General features: G+C 39.7%; 1 protein-coding gene across 2 annotated transcripts in view; it reads left to right on the top strand.

The window, feature by feature from the left end:
• ENOX2 (ecto-NOX disulfide-thiol exchanger 2) overlaps positions 1-23,313 on the top strand; it is a 388,679-nt gene that overhangs the window by 245,462 nt on the left and 119,904 nt on the right. For both annotated transcript variants that reach the window (XM_056130286.1, XM_056130287.1), the window contains one exon: positions 14,880-15,014. In XM_056130286.1, the coding sequence (XP_055986261.1) occupies positions 14,880-15,014 (135 nt within the window). The remainder of the gene's footprint in view (positions 1-14,879; positions 15,015-23,313) is intronic.

Below are 23,313 nucleotides of genomic sequence, written 5' to 3'. Positions count from 1 at the left end.
CTTTACCTTTTAATGCCTTAAAACAGTGCTCGACACATAATAAACATTTGATCAGTATTAGTATTTGCATCATTATTGTCATTATCATTAGTTTAGAACCTCAATGATAGTCAATGATTATCTCCAACTACCAGCAGTGACTTCATGAAATAAAAAGTTCGTAGAAATTACCTAAAGGCAAACAAGATACCAAGTGGTAGAGCCAAGATTTGATTTTAGATCTCTCTGACTTCATGGTCTGTTCATGATCACAAATACATGGTTCCTTAGTGCCAAGACCTATTGCCTTTCCACTCTCCATCTCCACACCATTCAGCACAGTCTGAACAGCTAGCTAACTTATAAAAGATCCAGTTAAAACATTCTTTTAGGTACTGTAATATGGATGTGGCTCTCCCCAGGCCACTCCAATTTAGGGAGTAGAATAGTGAGTCTTCCAAAACAGGGCTTAGTCTGGAAGAGAATCTGCCTTCAGGTTCTCAGCTGCATACCTTGAGAGTCAAGCTACTCTGTCTTGCTCCTCACCCCTCCACACTCAGATGCCATGTGAGGACTGCTTATCTGCTACATAAGCTAGCATAAAAGCCCTTTAGCATTTCCTGCTTCCCCGGGAAAGAATATGTTGTGACATACTGATTCCCTTGAGTGGCTCTTTGAGTCACTCATGGTAACACTCTTGAAGAGATAAGCCTCTTTCTTTTTAAATAGTGCCATCTCTCCCATGCATCTTGGGAACATATCTTACAAAAGCCCTTATTAACTCTCTCACCTTGCATAGTCACGATGCAAACTCTGGCGTCACTGCTGGTGACGTCTGTAATGGAGTGGGAGTGGGGTGTACTGGGGCTTAGATGCACTGCTCACAAACAATGATGAATTGTTTGTTTTGAAAGAAAATGAAGAGGAATTCAAAATAACACCTGCAATGCACAGTGTATTGCTTCATGCGTAATAAATATCACACAGAAGATAAAGCCTGGAGCTCTAGGCTTAACACAGACCCGAATCATGATTCATTCTGCTGTTTCCCTTCCATTCTGCAGAGAAAGGAAAGCACAGTGTCATTCCATTATAGCAGAGATTCCCAAAATTAATTAGCCTACCTCCCCCTTTTCAAAAATAAAAATCCCTCAACACCACCTGGAAATTTGCCTTCTTAAAGTGATCTAACAGAAGGCTCCCTCTCCATTGAGTCTGATACCAGTACTGTCCCCCTAGACAATTCTACAACACCCCCTTCACCTTCAGGGGCAGTATAACCTCTTGGGGGTAAACTGAGTTAAAGGACATCCAACCCTGTCTGTTCCACAGTCTTTGACAGCATAATACTTCTTGGGGACCTACTAAATACAATATCTCATATGATCTGCAAGAAATGGGATTTTTCTCCTGTGTTCCATAAATTTTCTAAATTTCCTCTTCTTGTCACAATAGCCCACTGTCTAAACAATACCCAATTAACTTTCCAAGGCACGTTGGTAAGACATCCCAACATGAGGATTATTTATTTCATGTGAAATATAGATTTCTGGTTTAAGAGGGATAGCAGAATTGATAGTGTTGGTCTTAGCATGGTAGCATAAAGGAATTGAGTATATGTTGCAGAAGTTGGGACTGGATAAGTATTTGATAGATTGGAAGGAATTTTTCAGAAATGTGGGATAATAGGCACTCTCTAGTTAGAACACAAGGAAATCGCTGCAACCAAAGTTATCTCCAAATATTACCAAATGTATCCTGGGGGCAAAAACCCCAGTTAAGAATCATTGTACAGAAATTCAAAGGAACCTCAGGGAGTACTTTGAGAAGCTTTATGCCATGGAATATCAAAATCTCGAGGAAATGGTTAAATTCCTAGACTCCTACAGACTCCCAAAGCTGAACCAAGAAGACCTGGAATACCTGAACAGACCTATCACCATCAAGGAAATTGAAATGGTAATAAAAAGTCTCCCCAAGCACAAAAGTCCTGGCCCAGATGGATTCACTAGTGAATTCTTCCAAATCTTTAAAGAGGACTTACTCCCAATCCTTTTTAAACTTTTCCACGAAACTGAAATATCAAAAACACTTCCGAACAGTTTCTACGAAGCAAATATCACACTGATACCAAAAGCAGACAGAGATACCACAAAAAAAGAGAATTACAGACCGATATCCCTGATGAACACAGATGCAAAGATCCTCAACAAACTACTAACAAATAGAATCCAACTACTCATCAAAAAGATCATACACCATGACCAAGTAGGATTCATCCCAGGGATGCAAGGATGGTTTAACATTTGGAAATCAATCAACATAATCCATCATATCAACAAAAGAAAACATAAAAAGCATATGATCATATCAATAGATGCAGAGAAAGCCTTTGACAAGATCCAGCACCCCTTTATGATGAAAACCCTAGCCAAAATGGGTATAGAGGGGACTTTCCTCAACATAGTTAAAGCCATCTACCACAAGCCTACAGCAAGCATCATCCTCAATGGGGAAAAACTGAGAGCCTTCCCTCCAAGATCAGGAATGAGAGAAGGATGCCCACTCTCTCCACTGCTGTTCAATATAGTACTGGAAGTACTTGCAATAGCGATTAGGCAAGAAAAAGATATTAAGGGCATTCAGGTAGGAAAGGAAGAAATCAAGCTCTCACTATTCGCAGATGATATGATACTATACATAGAGAACCCAATAACCTCCACCAAAAAAACTCCTAGAAACAATAGACTTGTACAGTAAAGTTGCAGGCTATAAAATCAATACCCAAAAGTCCATGGCTTTCCTATACGCAAACAGTGAGAGAGAAGAAAGCTACATGAAAAAAACGATCCCGTTCACAATTGTTCCCCAGAAAATCAAGTACCTAGGAATCAGCTTAACTAAGGAAGTAAAGGAGCTGTACAAAGAAAACTACAAAATGCTACTTCAGGAAATAAAAGAGGACATGAGAAAATGGAAAGATATCCCCTGCTCATGGGTCAGGAGACTTAACATTGTCAAAATGGCAACACTACCGAAAGCATTGTATAAATTCAATGCAATCCCTATAAGGATACCCATGACATTCTTCAAAGAAATGGAGCAAACACTTCTGAAATTTATATGGAACAATAAGCCCCCACGAATAGCTAAAGCAATTCTTGGGAAAAAGAAAATGGGAGGAATCAACCTCCCTAAACTTCAAACTGTACTACAAAGCAGTAATAATTAAAACAGCATGGTACTGGAACAAAGGCAGAACTGCAGACCAATGGAACAGGGTTGAATACACTGACATCTCCCCTCAATCATATGATCATCTAAACTTTGATAAAGGTGCAAGTAATGTGAAGTAGAGTAAGGAAAGCCTCTTTAACAAATTGTGCTGGCATCACTGGATGGCTACATGCAAAAAATATGGGCTCAGAACTCTGCCTAACACCATGTACAAAAGTAAGATCAAAATGGATTAAAGACCTCAACATCAGACCAGAAACCATAAGGTACTTTGAAGACAAAGTTGGCAGAACCCTCCATGACATTGAAGCTAATGGTATCTTCAAAGATGCCACGCCACTGACTGAGCAAGTGAAAACAGAGATAGATAAATGGGACTATCTTAAACTAAGAAGCTTCTGCACCTCCAAAGAAACAGTGACCAAAATACAAAGACAGTCTACAGAATGGGAAAGGATATTCGCCGAATACACATCTGACAAGGGGTTGATATCCAGGATATACAAAATACTGGTTAAACTCCACAAGAAGAAAACATCGAACCCCATCCAAAAATGGGGCAATGAAATGAACAGAAACTTTCTCAAAGAAGAAATCCGACTGGCAAAAAAGCACATGAGAAAATGCTCTACATCATTAATCATCAGGGAGATGCAGATCAAAATCACAATGAGATACCATCTCACACCTCAGAGACTGGCCCACATTCAAAAGAACAAAAGCAACTGATGCTGGCGTGGATGTGGCGAGAAAGGGACACTCCTTCACTGTTGGTGGGAATGTCGACTGGTTCAGCCCTTCTGGAATACAGTATGGACGATTCTCAAAAAATTAGAAATTGAGCTCCCATTTGACCCAGCAATACCACTCCTGGGAATATATCCCAGAGAGGCAAAAATGTATAGTCGAAGTGACATCTGCACTTGTTTGTTCATTGCAGCACTCTTTACAATAGCCAGAACCTGGAAGAAAGCTGAATGCCCAAGAACAGATGACTGGTTAAAGAAACTTTGGTACATCTACACAATGGAGTACTATGTAGCTATTAGAAAAGATGAAGTCATGAAATTTATATACAAGTGGTACAACATGGAAAGTATCATGCTAAGTGAAATGAGTCAGAAAGAGAGGGATAGACATAGAAAGATTGCATTCATCTGGGGAATATAAAGAAACAAAATATGAGATTAATACCCAAGAATAGCTGAGATCAACACCAGGAGGATTACTCCATAGCTTAGAGGCCAGCCAGGCATTCTAGGGGAAAGGGCAGCTCAGATATAGAAGGGAGCACCAAATAAAGGGTGTTTGGAGGATCCTCCCAGGAGGGGAGATGCATGTTGAATGTAGACTATGGACTGAACATGTTTGCCACTCAACGCCTCTCTTGCAGACCAGAACACTCAAAAGGAGAGAGAGAACACAAGGGATTGCCCTGCCACAGAGGCAGGGTAAGATGGGAGGAATGGGGGTGGGAGGGATATTATCCATGGTGGTGGAAAATGGGTACTGGTGGAGGGATGTGTATTTGATCATTATATAATCGAAACCCAAGCACAAAAATTTGTAAATCTACAACTGTACCTCATGGTGTTTCACTAAAAATTAAAAAAAAATTAAAAAAAAAGAATCATTGTAATAGCAAACATAGTACTGTAGTACTGTAGCACTGTCCTCCTGTTGTTCATCAATTTGCTCGAGTGGGCCCAGTAACATCTCCATTGTGAGACTTGTTATTACTGATTTTGGCATATTGAATACGCCACGGGTAGCTTGCTAGACTTTGCCGTGTGGGTGAGATACTCTCGGTAGCTTGCCAGGTTCTCTGAGATGGGCAGAGGAATTGTACCCGGGTCAATTGGGTAGGCTGCGTACAAGGCAAACGCCCTACCCGCTGTGCTATCACCCCAGCCCAAAGAACAGCAATCTGGTGGAATTCATGCATATGGGACCTTGACCAGGAACACGAGTGGCCACAGAGTGGGTAAGGTGTGTCTTGCATCCAGCCCATGCAAGGTTGGCCCCTGGTCTCCCATATGGCCCCTAAGCCCACCAGGAGTGAGTTCTGAGGACAGCACCAGGAGTTACCCCTGAGCACTGCCAGGTGTGACCCCAAAACCAAAAACAGAAAAATAATCAAACATGCAATGCCATCAAAGGAATGTTCCAAGCAGGATCCAAGGTCTGGGGCTTCTGGAAGGGGCCCGGGTAAAACGAGCAAATTAGCAAAATTAGCAAACATAGAGAACACCCAAATTCTCTATGTGTATACACAGATCTTCCTCAACTTACAATGGGGTTACATCATGATTAACATATCAGAAATTGAAAACATTGTAAGTTGAAAATGTGTTTAAGGGGGTATGGGGGTATGGTGCTACCAGCAGGTCAATCTGTACCTGTGAGGCAAGTGCATCAGCAGCCTCATGGCGCCTTCAGACTTCCAGATACCCCAAAATTGCTGCTGTGCCTTTGGCCAGACCCCAAAATCTCGGGGCAAAGTTTACCAAGAAAGTAAACGGCCAAAAGTTAGGTATGTGGGAAACACACCCACAAACCACCTCTGGCTCAGCTATATAATTGGAGGCATGGCCTCTCTGGTTCCTGATTGAACTGCTTAATGGCTATGATCCCAGAGACTCAGAAACAAATCTTGAAACCCAGCAGCTTTTGGCAGAAATGCGTCTGGTCCCTGCAATAGGTTACCGGTGTTGGGCCAACCCAGGTGGGAATAGGTTTCGTGCCTTGGCCTGTTCCCCCCGGCAGCCCAGTGGCCATCATTCATCAGGGGCCACTGGACAGTCAGGTTTGGGCCCCCAGTGACGAGACACACAGGGCCTCACAGGATGGGGGTGGAGCCGGTCCTGTCCTCCCCACCCCAATGAGACCCCAAGTCATTGCCCACGAACGGCCTCTCTTGCTCCTGATCAAGCTGCTTAACGGCCATGATCCCAGAGACTCAGAAACAAATCTCAAAACCCAGTGGCTTTTGGCAGAAATGCATTCAGACCCCGCAGTACATTACTGTTGCCGGGCCACGCCAGGGAGGAAAGGGTGTTGTCCCTCCACCTGCTCCCCCTTGGCGGCTTGGTGGCCATCATTCCCCAGAGGCCATTGGACAGTCAGGCTTGGGCCCACAGTGATGAAACTTGTTGGACCTCACAGGATGTGGGGGGAGCTGGGCCTGTCCTCCGCACCCCAGCGACACCCCAAGTCATCACCCACAAACGGCCTGTCTGGCTCCTGATCAAGCTGCTTAACGGCCATAATCCCAGAGACTCAGAAACAAATCTCCAAACCCAGGGGCTTTTGGCAGAAATGCATCTGGACCATGCAGTAATCTGTATCTTCAAAGCTTATATAATCTAATTGAACAGAATGTTGTTGAGAGGCTGGAGAGATAGTACAGTGGGTAGGGCCCTGGCTTTGCATGTGGCCATCATGGGCTCAATCCCCCGAACTACATATGGTCTCTGAAACCTCGCCAGGAGTGTTCCTTAAGCACAGAGACAAGAGTAAGCTCAAAGCACTGCCAGGCATGACCCCCCCACCAAAAAAAAACAAAGAGAAAAAGAATGTTGTTAATAGTAGTAATAATTGTTACTATCACAACTCTCACTACTCCTCTACCCATTACTATCATAGGCAAGGAAATCAAAACAATTCTGTGAAACAGAGACTATTTATATCACTACTTAATAGATTTCAGGTTTTTATAGGTCATGCATATAGTCCACAGTCACACAGATTCTTTTAGCAGCTATGCTATACTGTATCCAACTAAGCAATTAGAAAATAATGAGAAAATAATGAGAGGCTTGACTGGTATAGGCCGGAAATGTTATTGAAGTTTAAGGAGTAAAGAGCTTAATGTGATTTCAATAGGTGAGAATGTCTTCCTGGAAAAAACAGGACTTGAAAGAATGGGTTAAATTTCTATAGAACATGTCTTGAATGATAAGTAGTTATTAGAGAAGAAAATGAGAAGAGGGAGGACATCCAAGGAACAGGGATTGCATAAGCAAAGATGTTGAAGTGAGTCATAGATGATTGTGATGCACATACTGCATAATTAAGAGAGATGTTCATAAACCATATGAGGAAGAAGGACTTTTATTTTGGGAAATTTCCTTCTCACTATGGATATCTATAGAAAGAATTTTCCATGGTATAGAGTTTACTATCTTACCAATTATACCCCCAAAGTCTGTTATAATAGTAGCTTGCTAATGTTCAGCAGTTCCTTTCAGTCTGGCAATAGTAGGGATGATTTCTGGCTGGGTTATTTGCAGAAGTGAAATTCTGGTCATTGATTGGTCAGAATAAGCAAATGTATAAAACCACTATTTCTGAATATGAATTTGACTATTCTGCACAGACTGGCTCCTGTCTAAATTGCACAAGTACATGTGTGCTGAAAGACATGTACATCACGTACACACACACAATGACTGATAGCCCTAAATATTTGTTACAACAGTAAGCATACTTCAGAACTGTTTCTAAATCTGTAGAATCTCTAGTACTCAAACCACTTTTTAGTATTGTCCATGAAGACATATAAGGCTAGAAATAGTCTTATAAGCATTGTCAAGTAAACAAATAAGGGATACCAAATATCCATTGGGTCAAGAGTTTATAAAGTGGTTATTAGATTCATCTGTACCATTGCCAATATTTAGTCAGGAGACCTAAGTTTCTAGAATATGCCAGAGCTGGGAGGATCTTTTGAGATTATTGAGTCTGTATCATGATTTTCTCTGGTGGTTAGAGAGAAAAGAGAGGAAATAGCAAGGCTTAAAAGGAAAGGTTCCAAAGCCAAAAAATAATTCCCTAGTATAATCTGTGTATTCATTGTCTTTGCAGTTCTGGTAAATATAAGAAATTCAGAATTTATTTTCAAGAAAAAATCTGAGATCAGGGAATGAGAATTTACAATGTTTTAACTGGCCAAACATTAGGCTAATTGAGGTAGAGTACAGAATTCTCTAAATGATCTGGTTTTGAAAGAAAATTTAAAAAAACCACTTTGATATTGAGAACAGAATGATGGTTAACAGAGAGGTGAAGAATTGGGGAGAAAAGAAGGGTAAAGGAAGTTAAATATATATGGCAGTGGTCAGATCCCAGACTTTTGGCAGTGATAATACTGTTATATACACACACACCCCATATACTTGGAATATGTATAAGCATAAGTAAATATAAGCATAATGCTATATACTTAAATATACACTGTCATAAACCAGTCATGAACCAGTGTTACATTAGCAAATAGTCATGATTCAAAATGAATAGGAGTTTTTGTGTTTATATGTTTTATTTACTTTTGGGAGCTACATCTAGTCATACTCAGGGGACTGTATGTGGTGCTGGAATTTGAACAACTGAAACAGCTTAGGACCACATGCAAGGCATATACCCTAAGCTCTGTACTATCTCTATAGCCTGATTTTTAATTTTTATTTATCATAGAGGCCATACCCAATAATGCCTGGTTGAGCAGTATGTGCCTGTCAGTGCAGTGCTTGTACTACTCAGGGGACACAAGGGTACACCTGGTAATGCTTGGGCAAGGTGGCACACAGTGACAGAGACTGGTCTCAGGGCCATGTATATGCTAGGATGAGGCTCTACCACTTGAGTCACAAGCCACATCCATGAACCACCTGTGTTATGGTCTAAAACCAAACAAAAAATCTGAGTGAATGAGAAAAATCAACTTGCACTAATTTTAGATACAATAAGCAATCTATACAATGACATCAGTCATTATCTATACACTTGTTTAGAATGATAAATTGGCATCAAAGAGATGAGGTAAATGCTGGACTGATTCACAGGAACAAATAAACTTACATGTAGGAATTATTTAGAGGTACAACCAGAGATAGATGCAACCAACTAATAAATCAGTTTAAGCTCATTAGCTATAATCTTTTTTCATATAGGCATGTCACACATACAGGCAAGCTTGTAAATTTCTGCTTTCAAAGAAAAATCCCAGATGATTGTCTCTGTCTGACAGCAATCTAGATTTAAGGTTTTCACTAACAAAACATGCTGTGTTAAACATCTGTTTGGAGTTATCACTTAATGGTGTAAAAATTAAATCATTGCCTTATTTACTTTCCAGACTAAAAATGGAATCTCTTTGTGAGCTTTTCTGTTTTTCTTTTTATTTGTTTTTAGGCAACACCTAGCGATGGTTTATACCATGCTCTGTGCTAAGAGATCACTTTCAACTGGACTTGAGGGACCATATGCGGGGGACAGGGTGGGGTACGTGTCAGGCAAGCATTTTACCTGCTTCACTATCTTTCTGTCCCCTTTTAAAAGTATTTTATAAATAAGTCCACATCACTGCAGGAAGAGACATTCATTCATTTCCCCTCGAGACTTAAACTCATTGGCAGCAGCCAAGAATTTTCAATAGTCAAGTGCTATAGGCTGTGAAAGGTCTTCAGAATACCTCACCCAGATCTGAAGATTATGTCCTGCTATGCTGTTTCTCTTATTCTCTTATTTGGTGACACTTATTTGGTAAAACCACAGGTTACAGAATTGTGAATGATATCCTTCTAAGTAAAGTAAAAGTAATGAACAAGAGTCCATTAGTACCAAAGAATAAGAGATTTGAGAGTGATCATCCACTTTAACTTGTTATCACTCCACAAGTATCAAATCAGATGCCCACTCTCACCAGCACTATTTAACATACTTTTGGATGTCCTTGTCATAGCTGTTAGGTAAGAAAGAGACTGTAGGGACATCCAGATCAGAAAATAAGCCAAACTCTCACTGTATGCCAAAGATATGATAATATATTTAGAAAATCCCAAAGACTCCAAATGAAAGAGGAATAGTGAAAGTTGTGATAGTAACAATTATTACTGCTATTAACAACATTCTTTTTCTCTTTTTTTTTTGGGGGGGGGGGGTCACGCCTGGCAGTGCTTCGAGCTTACTCCTGTATCTGTGCTTAAGGAGCACTCCTGGCGAGGTTTCAGAGACCATATGTAGTTCGGGGGATTGAGCCCATGATGGCCACATGCAAAGCCAGGGCCCTACCCACTGTACTATCTCTCCAGCCTCTCAACAACATTCTGTTCAATTAGATTATATAAGCTTCGAAGATACAGATTATTTCTCCTATCTACATATCCTGTGGCACTCCCCTAATATCCAAAATATTCAACCAGATCATTGATATCCATTTATTGTATGCCTGGCTCTATTCAGTTGTACTCCTTCAAATATGTTAAATTAAATCAGAATATAATTATTTCAATTTTATTACTGCTAAGGAAGTATTTTCATTTTTATTGGTTTACATGCATATTAGTTTGATGAAAACTGAAGAAATTCTGCGTAACTATACTATAAAGAAATGGGAAACCTCCTAATTATCCCAAATTTCTGTGGTATTTACACTTAAGAAAAACAGAAATGTGTAATCTATGTTGAAAACACCTTTGAGGTCAAGACCTTGGATCATTCTGCTGGTATTTTCCTCACTGATTTTGTGACTTCTGGTATAATCTCATGGTCTTTGATCAACCTTCATTTGACTTTTGTGAAGGTATGATAAATGGATCCAGCATTAGTTTTTATATGTTGTTACCCAGTTATCCTAACACCATTTGTTGAAGAGACTACAACAAGTTCTTATGTAATTAGTTCCTTTGTTGAAGATGAGTTGACATAAGTCTGTGGATATGTCTTTAGTTACTCAATTCTCTATTCTAACACATTGGTCAGAGATTGTCATACTAGTACCATGATGTTTTGATCACTATAGCTTTATAGTATAGTTTAAACCTAAGTAATAAGATACTTCCCAATTTCTTATTTCTCAGAATAACTGGAATAACAGGACAGATGAATGGAAGGGATCGGTGAAAGGATACCTAGATTACGCTTGGCCCTAGATTATAGGAATGAGGAGAGGGGAGCAAAGAAATCACAGGGTTAAGGGTCAGGGACCTTGGGCACATTGGTGATATAGAGGTGTGGCAAAGGTACCATAGCACTGTAGCACTGTCCTCCCGTTGTTCATCGATTTGCTCGAGCGGACACCAGTAACGTCTTCATTGTGAGACTTGTTACTGTGTTTGGCATATTAAACATCATGGGTAGCTTGCCAGGCCTTGCTGTGTAGGCAGGATACTCTCGGTAGCTTGCCAGGCTCTCCGAGAGGGACAGAGAAATCTAACCCAGGTTGGCCACATGCAAGGCAAACGCCCTACCCTCGGTGCTATCGCTCCAGCCCGATATTATATATTATATAAATATTGTATATTATATAAATATTATATAAATATTGTATATTTATATAAATATTATATAAATGTTGTATGTTTATATAAATATTGTATATTTATATAAATATTGTATATTTATATAAATATTATATATTTATGGGCTGGAGAGATAGCACAGTGGTAGGGCATTTGCCTTGCACGCAGCCAACATGGCCGACCCGAGTTCGATTCCTCCGCCCCTCTCGGAGAGCCGGGCAAGCTACCGAGAGTATCTCGCCCACACGGCAGAGCCTGGCAAGCCACCCGTGATGTATTCGATATGCCAAACACAGTAACAACAAAATCTCCAATGGAGACGTTACTGGGCCCTCTCGAGCAAATCGATGAACAACGGGAGGGGGGGGCTTTATATATTTATAGAAATATTATATAAATCACAGAGCCAAAAACACTGTAAATGTGAGACCCAAACTATAATAACCAGTCACGAAGGCAGATGGGGTGGAGGAGATAATTAGGGGACATTGGTGGAGGGCAGATGACTGGTGTTGGAATGAGACTGGAGTACTGTAATCCTGAAACTCTACTATGAATAACCTTGTAAATCAAAGTGATTTTAAAAACTGATGAACAGGGCTAGATATATAGTATGGGGCTGTAGGTACTTGCACACAGTCCATCCCAGTTCAGTCAGTTCCTGGCACCATGTGTCATTCTTTGAGCACAGCCAGGAGTGACTCCTGAGCAGTGATGGGCATGGCCGAAAAGTAAAAACATAAAAAACCTTATAATGAACAGATTCAAAGACAAACTAAATAGCTATTCCGTGGTCATGGATAGAAAGATTCAATTATAAGATGTCTATTCTTCCAATTTGATATAGTGCAATTCTGATCAAAATGCAAGCAGGTTGTTTTGTGACTGTTGACAAACTAACTGAGCTGGTGCTTATATGGAGAGGCAAAAACTGCATAATCAACAACACAATATTTAAGAAGAACTAATATTGAAGAAGAACTAAGACTGATACTGCCCATCTCGAGACTACAATACTGTAAAAGCTACAATACTGTAAAAAGAGAGTGCCGTATAGGTGAAGGATAGTTAAGTATTTAGATGGAATAAAATAAATAAATAAACTCCAGAAATGCAGTAAAATGATTTTTTGATACAGTCATAGTGACTCCTTCTCTATGCCAACTGCCTTGTCCCCCAGCCCTTGAGGCTGACATCCAACTGTGGATCAATCCTCCTGTCCCTTGTTTCTACTGTTCTTGGGTATTAGTCTCATATTATTCCAAAGTGAATCACAGACCTAAATTTGAATTGTAAAGCTATAAAACTCCCAGAAGATAGTATAGGAGAAAACCTAGAGGACCTTGAATATGGTTATAACTTTTCAAATCCAAAAACAAGATATGATCCTTGAAAGAAATTATTGATAAATTTGCATTATTAAAATGTAAATCTTCTCCAGCACCTATGTGAGCCTTTGATGTGTGGACACAGACTTGAGTTGTGTGTAGAAATAAAATCCTCTTTTGCATTGTTCTGTATGATTTCTGATACAGGTAAGAAGAACATGAAAAAATTAAAATTCAAATCTTCTAATCTTGCAACAGACAATATCAAGAGAATTAGAAGCAAGTCAAAAATTGGGATAAAATATTTGAAAAAGACACATCTGGTAAAAAAAGACTTAACTAAAATACACAATGAAGTCTCAAGACTCAAAAATAAAAAAAGCAGCTGAATTTAAAAATAGATCAAAATGTAATAGATGCCTCACCAAAGATTATATATAGATGGAAATGATCATATGAAATAATACTACCTATCATTTGTCATCAGGGAAATGCAAATTAAACCAACAATTAAATACCACTATAATACCATTAAACTGGCCAGAATCTATAACACTGATAACACTAAATATTTGTGAGGATATGAAGCAACTGTAAATCTCATTTGTCTTTTGGGGAAAGGCAAAATGTTCATTTGCTTTGTAAAAGAAATGGACAGTTTCTTACAAATATAGATATGCTCTTAGAACAGGGATTGTGATTCAAGTGGTAGACACATATTGTGTATGTGTGAGGCCCAAGGTTTGATCCCTGGCACTGAATCCCCTCCAAACACTGGAGAATGTGGTCCTTGATGCCACCAAGAACCCCAGGCCAGAGCACTGCCAATTTTGAGCACAGCCTGAAGAGCCCCACCCAAAGTATTGCATTCTTTACTATCTATTCCAGTGATTGTCATTCTTGAAATATAACCAAAGGGTTAAAAATATATGTCCAGGCAGAAACATACACCTGGATATTTATAGCAGTTTTATTCATAATAATAAAAATTTGGAAGACACCAAAATGTCCTTTGGTAAGTGAATGGATGGATAAACTGTGTATGATAACATCCAAGCAATTAAATATTATTCAGCACTAAAACTATGGAAAAACATGAAAGAATTATAAATCATATTACAAAGTGAAGGAAGTCATTCTCAAAAGGCTACATGTTGTGTGATTCTACTATATATGACCTTCTAGAAAAAGCAAAGCTCTGGAGCCAGTGAAAGACAAGTGGTTTTTAGGTAGTGGAGGAGGTGGATAAATAGGGATGAAAAAGCAGAGCATAAAGGAGTTTTATGGCAATAAAAGTAATAATATCAATGATACCATATTGGTGATTGTGCATTTGTCCAAATTAATATAATGTGCAGCACAAAGAAATAATCCTAATGGGAAGTAAGACTTTTACCATTAAACTGATTATACAATGTTTACATAGGTTCATCAGATTCTGAAAATTTATCTTATGAAGATGTTGACAATGGGGAATGCCATGCATATTTAGGGGCAGGTTGTTTATGGGAAATTTCTATACATTCCCAACCATTTTCCTGTGGACCTAAAACTGCTCTGGAAATAAACTTTATTCAAAAATCAGCCAGAGGGACCAGAGAGTTCAACTGAGTGCATGCTTTGCATGTGGGGGGCCCAGATTTGATCCCTGGCATGCATGGTCCCTGAAATACTGCTGGAAGGGATTTCCAAACATGGTGCCTGGAGTTGCCTCTGAGCTCCCTGGCACATGGCCCCAAAACAAATGAAGAAAAACAACCGAAATGAAAGGAGAAGAAAGAGAGTAGGGGAAGAGAGGAAAAGAGAAAGAAACACTAAAAAGACATCTGGTAAAACTACTTTCAAATTCTACGATTTCCTGCCAGTTCACGCTGTATTATTTTAATCCTCATAAAAAGCTGGAATTATAAGGCCTGTCCACATTTGTTCATCAGTCAGTTTCTTTAAGGAGTTTGCCAGATTTTACATAAAGAAATGAACTGAATGCTTAAATCTGAACACAATAAATACTGTTATGCTTGTCATTTCTTTTTAGCTGATAATAGTAGACCTCTGAATGTGGATTCTACTCCAATGACGTTACCTATGTCTGATCCTACTGCATGGGCCACAGCAATGAATAATCTCGGAATGGCACCCCTGGGAATTGCTGGACAACCAATTTTACCTGGTATGCTATTTTTATTGACCTCACAAGTGTTTCCTTGTATTGATCATGTGGTAGTAAATATAACAATATTGACACAACTGTTTCTGAAGTTGGCATTTACCAGATTCTGCCTAGGCTGTGCATTTTTCTTATATGAGCTTTATATAGACTGGGTGGCCAGTTGTTATTAGTATATTCCCTATTGCACTGTGGGCAAATTAGAAGTACATCTGTTGCATGCTGTGGTCGTTGAACATTTAAAAGTCTCATTGAAATGAAAGATAGCAGAATGGGACAAGGAATTACAAAGTTTGTCTAATTGTAGTTGTTTCTTAGAGGCAACAAATAAACATGAAACTGCAGTGAAGACTACTTAAGCAACACCCTGTCCCATTTTAGATTCCAAAAAGGGAAGAAAGAGTGTGGAGAACCTGCTAAAGACTATTGTTAACATTGAATGATCGTTGATATATTTTTTGATTTATTATAATTTAGATAATATCAAGACTGCTAAAGTTTACAGTACTAATATGCAAAATTCCTGCACCCCACCATACCAATGTGCCCCCAACCTCCACCACTGATCTTATGTCACCACTAGTCTGGTCTTCACACACACAACTTAGTAAATGGTTTTGTACTCCAATGCCAAGGATTTGTCATTGTTCAGTACTATCCTCTTACTTTCTCTTTTCCACAGACAAGTGAGATCATTCGGGTATTTGTCCTTTTCCCTCTGACTTATTTCACTTAACATGATACCCTCCAGTTCCATCCCAGTTGCAAATGAACTGTATGATTTCATCTTTTCTTACAACTGCATAGCATTCCACTGTGTATATATGCCACAGCTTCTTTGTTTGTTAATGTATCATTGGGCATTTGGGTTCTTTCCATATCCTGGCTATTATATTAAATGCTGAGATAAATATAGGTGTGCATATATGTTTGCAAATTAATGTTTTCATGTTTGGGGAGTAGATGCCACGAATTGGAATTGCTTGGTCGTATGGAGTCCTGCTACTAGTCTTTTGAGGACACTTCTTATTGCTTTCCAAGAGAATGAACCATACAAAATGCCCCCAATATTGAATGTGGGTTTCTTTTTTCACTCCATCTTCCCCAACATCAGTTGTTTCCAGTCTTTTTAGAGTATATCATTCTCACTGGTATGAGACACATAGCAAGAGGCAGAACATGACTCAAAACTAAGTAGGTGGTCTTTGATGCCTGCAAAATAACCCTTTGAGTCACTGTTAAGAAAACCTACCCCAATTTTACCGTATTATTGAATATAGCTTAACTTATGAGCCTGTAATGGGGGCCTGAATGACTTTTTTACTCTAAATGCTAAGCTTTTTTGTTGTTCCACATTATAGATGGATGGGTAGCTAAGCATTGAGGATTACTTTGTAAGAATAGATTCATTCTTAGATGTGGTAATTTATAAATGATCCAATGAAAGCTAATGTTTAATAGCCTTGGCATGACAGCAGATCTGGCCTCAATATTTTTTCTAGTACATATAGCCATTTAATTCAGCTTTCCATAAACCAATAGTATTTAAGGCAAATCAGATTAACTAATCATTCTATATTTTTGAGACCATTCTACATAGAGCTGTAATATGTAATATTTGACTTTAAATAACATTATAATAAAATAATGAAGGAAAATAATTGCAAACCCATTACTTCCTTTAGAACTACGAAAAATGTTAGTAATTATTTTAAAGTATTTTAATGACCAGCATCTTTGAGCACTATGTATCAGGAATTGTGCTAAACATAATTTAATTCTCACAAATACCTTTAGGTTGTGAGGTACTGTCAGTCTGCTTTTGTAAATAAGAAAGTAAAGTCTCACAGAAGATATAGAACTACCCCTGATAGAGTGTCAAAAGAAATAGACTTAGAAATCAAAAGTATAAACTCCAGAGTCTGAGCTCTTAACCACTGCTGTAATTGACCACTGTTGACTGTTATTTTGATATAAATCTATCGATCCCATTCTGGTGCCACTAGTCATTTTAAACTCAAAGATTGTTTTCAAATCTTGGCTATTGTAAACAGTATTGCAATAGACATATGGGTGCATATGTCTTTTTCAAGGTAGTGTTTTCATATTCACTGGACAAAATTACCAAGAAGTTGAATAGCTGAGTCTTAGAGTATTCCTATACCTAATATTTTTTGAAGACTCTTCGTACTGTTTTCCATAGTGGATGCACCAGTTTATATTTCATCAGAAGTGTGTGAGAATTCCATTTCCCACATCCTTACCAACACTTCTATTGTATATCTTAGAATTTAAAAAGTGCTGTTTACCAAAGGGATAGAGAAATGGAGAATAGGGAAACCTGGTACAGAGGAGCAATAATATGATCGTGGATGGAAAAACTTTTGGTGGTGATCATTATGTCATATATGCAGATGTTGAATTATAATGTGTATGCCTGAAACCAATATAATCTTAGAAAAACTCAGTATTGCTTCAGTGATGTGGAAAAAATAAAAATGCTTACTTCAGACGCACACATATGAAAGATAAATTAATGGTTAGAACCCTGGTACCATGTGGTCCCTTGTGTGTAGTTGTATATAATCCTGTTGGTCCCTGGACACCACCAGGGTTTCCCTACCTCAGCACCACCACACCCAGGCAGTGTTGCATCATTGTGCCCAAGCATTGAAGTATCTGGTCTCATTGATTGAGCATTACCAGTATAATGTCCCTGGGGTCCCCTGAGCAGCTCTTGGGAGCCTGCCCTCCAAAACAACACTACATATGTGAAAGCAAATACAACAAGGATATCCAAGTTCCAATCACTCTAATGCTCAAATATTTTACTCCTGTCTGCTCATTTTAATAACGACCTGGCTGATGGTCTAGTTAGCTTCCACCCAGGGTGTAAATTATAATTTAGTGGGACAGTTCTTTTTTTCTGCTACATACAGAATTCATGCTGGTTCTCTCTACCCATTTCTCCTTCTCATATTTTTTATGTTTAGCTGTTTTTATACTTCTCAGCTTTTGATTCAATAGCATTTCTTTATTATTATTAAGATTAAATATTATTTCCTACTCTAGCTCAGCTACATTATAGCTTAAAAATTCAGTTCCTGGAACTGTGCAATTGTGGTAGGGGGCATATAGCTTATTATATAAACTAGTGGCCCAACAAAGTGGCATTACTCTACATTTGTTTCTCAAATTTAAAGTCTTATTAATAAACTAGGGATCATGTTAAAATGTAGTTTTTGATTTAGAGCTCTGGGTAGGGGGCCCGAGAGACTGGCATTCTGAAGAGACTTCAGAGCACACTTTTTCTTTTTTAAAATTTTTTTATTTTATAAGTTAGTTCACAACATTTGATTACATTTAATATTCAAACACCAATTCCACCATCATTACACCTTCCCGCCACCAAATTCAGGATGTTTCCTTCCCAAGCCCCAATTCCTGTCCCAAAACACAATTTAAAGAATATATTTTGTATTGTCTGTTATGAAGAACTGCTAAACATGCTTACAAAAAAGCGTTCAGATAGGAAACGGTGTGAAAATTGTTTTATTTTGGCAGGAGCCATTAAGACAGTCTATAGGATATCACTAACATGTTGTTAAAGTTTGGTTGTTGTGAGCTTAGGTATCACTATCACTATCACTATCATCCCATTGGTCTTCGAGTTACTCGAGCGGGCGCCAGTAACATCTCTATTCCTCCCAGCCCTGAGATTTTACCAGCCTCTACTTAACCATCTTTTCCTAACAATTGGAGACTCTTTCAGGGTCAGGGGAATGAGCCCTATTGTCGTTACTGTATTTGGCATATAGAATACACCATGGGGAGCTTGCCAGGCTCTGCCCGTGTGGGCAGAATACTCTCAGTAGCTTGCCGGGCTCTCCAAGAGGCATAAGTGGGTAGGAAGTGTGTTATAATGTATTGCACGGCCACAACGGCTGTGTGGTCTGGAAAGCAGCCTGGAACGTGGCGGTTGTTGGGCAGTGGAGGTCAGCTCCCAGGGCTGGGTCCCTTGGGGTGGGGAGGGTTCTCACCCGCCAAACAGCCTGGCGTGGAGTCCGGTGGCATGGTTCTGGGAGCCTCCTTTTATACCCCTGTCCCGGAGGAGCATCCTGAGTTCTGGAGGGTGGTTGATGAGATTATCTGGTGCCAGCAGGGTGTGGCTAATGAGTGTGATCCCTGAGTCACAGGAGACTGGGGGAAGCAGGCAGAAGAACTCTGTCCCATTGAGTCCAGAGTTCAAGATCATAAAGTTCTGCATTAACTGGGTTCTGAGCTTAGGTATATTCTGTCTGTTTGTCTGTCTGTCTGTCTGTCTGTCCTCCATTACTCATCGATTTGCTCGAGCGGGCCCAGTAACATCTCCATTGTGAGACTTGTTGTTACTGTGTTTGGCATATCGAATATGTCACCCGTAGCTTGCCAGGCTTTGCCATGCGGGCGAGATACTCTAGGTAGCTTGCCAGGCTCTCTGAGAGGGGCAGAGGAATCGAACCCGGCTCGACCATGCCAGCCGCATGCAAGGCAAATGCCCTACTATTGTGCTATTGCTCCAGCCCTATATGCATATGTATATATATTTCCCTCTATGTTTTTTTTTTGCCTACTGTCTGAACCCCATCAAATATGGTGTGGTAATTATGGAGAATAAGTAGGGAGTGTCTTATGATGTGTCCAGGAATATGTTCATTCATTTGTGAGGCTCTGCCCGAGCGTGTAGGAAGCAGCCTGGAGCATGGTGGCGGTTGGGTAGTGGAGGTCAGCTGCCGGGGCTGGGTCCCTTGGGGTGGTGAGAGGTCTCACCCGGTTCCCTCTAGGGCACCCTGAGTAAAAAGCAGCCGTGTGATCTGGATGATGGTCTCCTTTTTTTTTGGCTTTTTGGGTCACACCCAGCGATGCACAGGAGTTACTTCTGGCTCTGCACTCAGTAATTACTCCTGGTGGTGCTTGAGGGACTGTATGGGATGCTGGAAATCGAACCCAGGTTGACCGTGTGCAAGGCAAATACCCTACCTGCTGTACTATCACTCCAGCCCAACTCCGGAGCACACTTTTCGTAGCAAGTTCCTAGTATGGTCTGATCCTGTCATGCTGTTAAGGAGGATCATGATTAAATGTATGGGGGGAGACTGATGTTTAAGAAGCACCTTATATTTGAGAGAGCAATTTACTAACATTGTGAAACCCATTTTAATGACATAATATTTCCGACAGTATAAGAAGTAAACAAAATAAAGTTTTCAGATGGTGTGGCAGTCTTGTTCCAATTTTATCTTAGGGGGAAATTGAATTAATACACCATACCCAGGCTGAAGAGACACCGAGGCTGGAGTGTATACTTTGCATATGCAAGTCCCCAAGTTTGTCCTGGTAGCCCCTGAGCATCATCAGGGTGGCCTTGTTGTCCTCCAGCATTCCTGAGTCCTGGATCCTAGCATTAAGCCATCAGACAGGTACTACCGAGCACAGCATCACCAAGCCTTGGTTCTGTGACCATCACTGAAAAGGTTCTCATCTCCTCCAAAATTACATGCTCTGCACACTTTATTATGGGTTAAAAATATGACACTATAATGAATTGGAGAAAATATTTACACACCATACATCATATAAATGGCAAGTATTCAAGATATATTAAGTACTCACCAGACTCAACAACAAAAATCCAATATCTCCATCCAAACATGAGGAGAAAAATTGAGCAGACACTTCCCTGAAGAAGATATACAGATGGCTAGGAGGCATATTGCAAAGGGCTTAGCATCACTTATCATCAGGTAAATAAAATCAAAACAGTAATGAGATATAGCAAGTGAAATATAGTAACAAGTTACTTGACCAACCTGTACCTTGGTTTCATCTATTCAAAAATAAGATAATTATAGTATCTAACTTTTAGAATTGTGAAGCTCAGTATGCAGTTTATAATAAGTACTCAATAATAAAGTTTAATTTTTATCAGTACTAACACCACTAGTATTAGCATATTCTCTTTAAGATAAAGGAAATTCTAATATATCTCCTTCAAACATCTGCTTAAACTGTTGTCACTTTAAAGTACCTGATGCAGGCACTGTTAGCTCTGAATGAATATTCTTCACATTCACCTCCAACAGTAATTTGAACATGTTTGTGTGTGTGTGTGTGTGTGTTTTCAAGGATCAAACCCAAAGCCTCGTACATGGGAGGCATATTCTACCACTGAGCAAAATCCCTAACCTTTAACAGTGATTTTAAGTTTCACCTCTAATCCCCTTTGTCTACATCTTGTTTTATTAAGGACTATAAAGAAATATCTTCTTAGAGTTCCTTTTAACCTTGTAATTTAGTGATCTTTTAAAGGTCTTCTAGGAACAGTAAGAATCTGGAGGTTTCTGCCCTGGCCTTAGAAATACCAATGTTGAGGCTGGAGTGATAGCACAGCGGGTAGGGCATTTGCCTTGCATGCGGCCGACCCAGGTTCGATTCCCCAGCATCCCATATGGTCCCCCAAGCACCATCAGGAGTGATTCCTGAGTGCAGAGCCAGGAGTAACCCCTGTGCATAACCAGGTGTGATCCAAAAAGCAGAAAGGAAGGAAGGAAGGAAGGAAGGAAGGAAGGAAGGAAGGAAGGAAGGAAGGAAGGGAGGGAGGGAGGGAGGGAGGGAGGGAGGGAGGGAGGGAGGGAGAGAGAAAGAAAGAAAGAAAGAAAGAAAGAAAGAAAGAAAGAAAGAAAGAAAGAAAGAAAGAAAGAAAGAAAGAAAGAAAGACTGATGTTGTTCATTAATACCATTCTTGTCCTAAAATTCATGGGACAGTAACATTGGGTTGAGACAGACTTTAAAATAGTATGTTCTATGTGGACTGATTTTTTTTCCCTCAATTATTTTAGGAAGGCTAAACTACCTAAATTAGAGTGTGGTTTATGGGTTTAGACTACCTAAGTTTCATTAATTCCCTGCTCTGCCATTAAGTAGTTATATAACCATTAGCAAGTTACTTAACCTCTCTCTGCCTCAGTTTCTTCATCTGCAAGTGGAGATAATAATAACACTTATGACTCAGAGTGGTAGCTGGAGGAACTGAACTATGACTATTATTGTTTCAAGTTCACATTTTTTGTATCAGTCACACAACATTGAACTATGGCTTATTTGTAGTCTTAACAGTGAAGAATAGCAGATTAAGAGCCAAAATTATTTTCCCTGGAAAAACACTGGACAATGACAGGTAGGGATAACAGTATCGTTTTATACGGCTAGTGACTGTTCCCTGTAAATCCAGTGTATAGATTTATGAAAATGAAAGCTTGGCAACATACTGCAGTGTTTTCTGCCCTTCTCTTTGCCAAGGTCTGGAGAAGAGGAAAACTGCTATCTTTACTGCATGGTGTTTTAACTGAATATGCCAAAAACAGCCCCCAAATCCTCTTTTCATCCCTCGAGACATTTGGAAGTGGAAAAGACAATAGGGAACTCTTCTCTGAGGTCACTCTCTCATAGCTCAGCAATTCAGCTGCTTTTCTATCCCTTTGAAGGTGAGAAGGTTCACACCAAGCCAGTAGGCTTCTCTCTGTCCTATCTCCCCTGTCCAATCTGTGACAAAATTAAAAGTTTCTTGATGTTGATGAAAAATGAGTGACACATAAGATTCCTTGACTTCCCCCAGAGAAATCAAATCCATGCTCTCCTGGAAGCTGAATATCTTGGGCACATACTTGTCATTAGGACAGAGTCTGGCTTATTCCATTCATTGAGTAGAGAGCAGAGACAAACCATCTCTGGGGTGTGGGATGGCATTTCCTTTCATTTAGCATGGTATTTTGTACAGCTGCTATTCAATAAAGCTAATCCACACTGATAGCAGATTAGGAAGTGCCCTCTGGCTGGTGGCTTTTTTCCCCTGCAAGCGTATTTGCTTTTCTGAGCAGGTCAAATAAAACTAATGTTAGTTTTTATATGAAGAGAGGCATCAAAAAGAGTCAGACCTTCTGCTTAAGGAGCATTGTTCTGCTCATCATCCCAAATGAATTAAAGAACAGGCCAATTAACGGATACTCATTGAATATTGTATGTTGCTTCCTTTAATTTCTCCTTAATTAGCTGCCAAATGTGGAGCCTGTGAAATTCCCAGAGAAAGAAAAGTCTCCTTAGTGTCTCTGCTGTATTGACTAGGTCATCTCCATAGTGAGAAATGTTAGAAAATGAAACTCAGGGATCTTATTCCTTGAGTGAAGTCCTGCTTATTATCAGGGAATTGTCATTCTTTTGGGAATTGAGCCCAGGGCCTCAGGTTCATGTTTGCTAGCACTCTGCC

This window comes from Sorex fumeus, unplaced genomic scaffold, assembly GCF_029834395.1.
Source record: "Sorex fumeus unplaced genomic scaffold, SorFum_2.1 ptg000075l, whole genome shotgun sequence".
NCBI classification, from domain to species: Eukaryota; Metazoa; Chordata; class Mammalia; order Eulipotyphla; family Soricidae; genus Sorex; species Sorex fumeus.
The sequence above is the reverse complement of the archived record's forward strand: the minus strand, read 5'-3'. Positions and strand labels throughout refer to the sequence as shown.